General features: G+C 32.7%; 1 protein-coding gene across 1 annotated transcript; it reads left to right on the forward strand.

Moving 5' to 3' along the window:
• Positions 1-2,027: 2,027 nt before the first annotated feature.
• On the forward strand, positions 2,028-3,499 carry LOC121122039 (zinc metalloproteinase nas-1). The gene is made up of 5 exons (XM_040717046.2): positions 2,028-2,448; positions 2,502-2,782; positions 2,850-3,103; positions 3,161-3,259; positions 3,324-3,499. The coding sequence occupies exons 1-5, from the start codon at positions 2,050-2,052 to the stop codon at positions 3,425-3,427; spliced, it is 1,137 nt and encodes a 378-aa protein (XP_040572980.1). The 5' UTR covers positions 2,028-2,049; the 3' UTR covers positions 3,428-3,499.
• The last annotated feature ends 259 nt before the right edge of the window (positions 3,500-3,758 follow it).

Below are 3,758 nucleotides of genomic sequence, written 5' to 3' on the forward strand. Positions count from 1 at the left end.
AAAATATGTGGAAGTAACTCGAATTACTAATCCAGCTGAATTAAATAAACAATGTAGAACTAAGGACTGTTTAGTAGAAAAATCAAGGTTAAGTTGATCGTCAGTCTGGGGATGAAAAAACGAGGGAAAAGCATATGGCCATAGAAAAAAGGGTATATATTAAATTTGTACAATAGAATTGGAAGCTCTTTTGACGTTAAGATGTAATCCAACCTTCTTTGGAATATTTTTGTGACTGAAAAACTCACTGAAAAGTAATTGATGTTTAATTTGGATTGTGGATTTAGCCAATATCACCAAATGACAACATATTATCTTTTTTTTACTTCCTGTTTGCTTTGTATGTTTTTTGAATCTTTTATTATTGAGCAGTTTTTTTGGATCCTCATAATAAATAAATCTCCTGCTCATATGCATACTTTAACGTGTGACAAAAACTATATTCCATTGGCAATTTTCCCAAGGAAAGTTTTCCTACTATCATATATTAATGATATTATTTTTGGCTAAGGATGTACAGTATTTAAAACGTAAGTCTTTAATATCGAAGAAAGAGAGTGGCCGTGTGGATGATCAAAAATATTATAGAAATAGAGTAAGCTTTTCTTTAAAGAAGAAAAAAATATCTGTTGTCTAAGAAAAAACCATCAGAAGGATTATGGAAAAGTTTATTAAAACTTTTTTAAAGAAAGATTAGTCTAAAAATAAGATGTTATATGTAAAAAAGAAATAAAAAAAATAGTTAAAAAATAGAAAATAAAGAGAAATTCAAATATATTTGAATTAATTTATGTACTCTGACGTTCCAAGTCCTTCGTGTTTCTGAAAGATACATACAGGGTTGTCCAGATAAATTTGGGAAATATTTAAAGATTTGCATATAACCATCAAACCAGATGGGGTAGAATCATATTTCTTTAATTATTTGAAAGCTAAATTTAATGAATTTCAATTATTTATAATCAGATCCACCTCTGATTGATAACCTGGGCCACAGGGGGCCGGAAGCTTTGGCAGTCCGGGGGACCTTGTGCAAATCCAGCTTTGTCATTGTACTGGTTTTTCACTTGTTATTCACATTCCCTGAATAGGTGAAGGAGCCCAAAGAAGAAATTACTCTTTCCAACACGACAGTGCACTGGCCCACAAGACCAAAAAGTGCAAGAGGGCATGGCCAGAACATGTCTTTACTTTTGGAGCCTATATTGTTAGCTTTGATACAGCCTTGACCAGAACCATACGATTTATATCTCTGGGAGGGGTCATACATGAGGCTTGTGTATCATTTGTATGCTGAAGCCTTGAAGAAGTCCATTGTCAATATAATACCTAATATGAATCCCATATTTCTACCCATTTAGTTTCTTCGTTATAAGCCCTATAAGATTTTCCCAATGTATCTTGACCACCAAATTTTGGACTACGTTCCAAGTTAACAGAAGCACCACAAAATCCCATCTATGGAATTATTAAATAAATGACAAGATGCCATCAGTAAAAGCTGTTTGTAATACGTTATTGATTAAGATGTCAAAAAATTCGACAAACTGTATACTTATATGTTCCCTCCACAAGAAATAAACAATAATGATAGCAACTTTGGAAAGTAAGATAATAAATCTCGTCTTATATCATATTTTTTTACAAATCTATCCATAAATGCCAAAGGTATCTATTTAAATAAAAAGCAAAAACAGTAAATTCTGATTAAAGACAAATTGACTAACTCAATGAATGACTAAAAAACTACGAATATTTTTTTCCAACATCAATATTTTAACAATAAAAATCAATTGTATGATCAGCATTCTGGCATATTATTACCCACAACTCTAAAACAGGATATCAATAATGTTCGAAGCTTTTTAATGAATCCTAATGCGATACATTCATCTGAAACCTATTTTATCATATACCTATATTTGCGGTAATTACTATTCTTGTAATATTATATTATTTTAAAAACAAGTGTAAAAACTTCTCACAATGAAGATTAACAGTATATATATTAGTGTTGAATGTCTGTTATAGCATCATTAGTGAATAAACATGGCAAAATTGTTCATAGCAATTGTATTCTTCCAAATCTTCTTCACAATTTGTTTGAGTGAGGAAAATGTTTCTGGCGAGAGCAGCTGTAGAATGCTGGTAGATGCTTACGATAGAGCCGTTATTTATTCGAGGAACTTTGTTGGAGGACGAAGTAATCGATGGCCCAATGGAATTGTCCCATACACAATCAGCTCAGACTTCTCTTCAAGCCAACAACAAACGATCATGGATGCTATTAATCACATTTCAGATCGAACTTGTATCACATTTGTAGAAAAAACAAATGAAGCAAATTATGTAGATATCTTCACTGGTGGAAAGGGATGCTACGCAAATCTTGGCTACAATAGCAGGAGAGCAAGAAGTCAAGTTCATTTACAGTCCAATGGCTGTGTGGTGCGACGATTTTCATTTTGTAAAAAACTATTATTGACAATTTTTTTTGATAGGCATTGGGCGTTATTATTCATGAATTGCTCCACATCCTTGGATTTTCTCATGAACAAACAAGATCTGATCGAGACCAGTATGTTGAAATTAAGTGGGAAAATATACAAAGTGGAACCCACAGTAACTTTTGGAGAGCTCTTGGGGAGAATGAACCTGCTACTATTCCATACTGTGGAAATGTAGGCATTGATCAATATGACAATTGTTATGCTGGATTTAGAGCGTCAAGCTTTGGATTGGACTACGATTATGGATCCATCATGCACTACGGACTTAAATAGTTAGTATCACTTTTGAAGCTTATATAGTTGATCACATTATTTTTTTAATATTATTTATTTACCTAGCTTTTCAATTAATGGTCAAAACACTATTACATTGAAAAAGTCCACAACCGCTCAAATTCCTAACAGAAGTGGAATGAGTGGTTTGGATGTTCAAAAGACGAAAGTAGCCTATGAATGCCAAGATGCTACAACACCTTCTACAACAACTCCAGCTCCTACAACCACAACTCCAGCTCCTACAACCACAACTCCAGCCCCTACAACCACAACTCCAGCCCCCACAACCCCATTTCCAGCATCTTCAACTTCTAAACGTGAGTACTATTTCCCATTTTTTTCAATAATTAATGAGGTTTTTTTTTAATTTGCAGCTTGTTTTGACACATATAATTATTGTAGCAACTACAAGCATTTGTGTGGAATAAGCCAATACATCAAGAAACATTGTAAAAAGACTTGTTTCAATTGTGGTATGTAATGTATTATTTCATTTTATATTTATTAGACTTCATACCCTTGACTTTTATTATTTAGTTTGTGAGAATGATCATGGTGATGTTGCTTGCAGTCAACTTAGAGGATACTGCCGATATGGTTTCATCCAGAGTTTTTGTCAAAAAACATGTAACAGGTGTTAATTCTAAATGTATTTTCCTTTGTTTTGTCAATTTTTGATATTACCAAATAATTAAATAGTCACAGCAGCATCATTGAATAGTTTCATATTTATTTACTAAGGTTCCAATGGTGCATTACATTTAATTATAATATATTGATACTAGGGATCATTGTCTGTATTTCTGAGATGAGGGATCTCGAGGTTGGAAAACTCTTGCCCATCACATTTAAAAAAAGCATACTACCTATTTCCATTTATCAATTCAATTCAATATTAAACAAGGTCGGTTGATTGGGGGGTCCAATGGGTGTATTTTAGTTTACGGTTTAAAACTTTTGAGTATCCAAAGT

Source organism: Lepeophtheirus salmonis, chromosome 7 (assembly GCF_016086655.4).
Source record: "Lepeophtheirus salmonis chromosome 7, UVic_Lsal_1.4, whole genome shotgun sequence".
Lineage (NCBI taxonomy): Eukaryota > Metazoa > Arthropoda > Copepoda > Siphonostomatoida > Caligidae > Lepeophtheirus > Lepeophtheirus salmonis.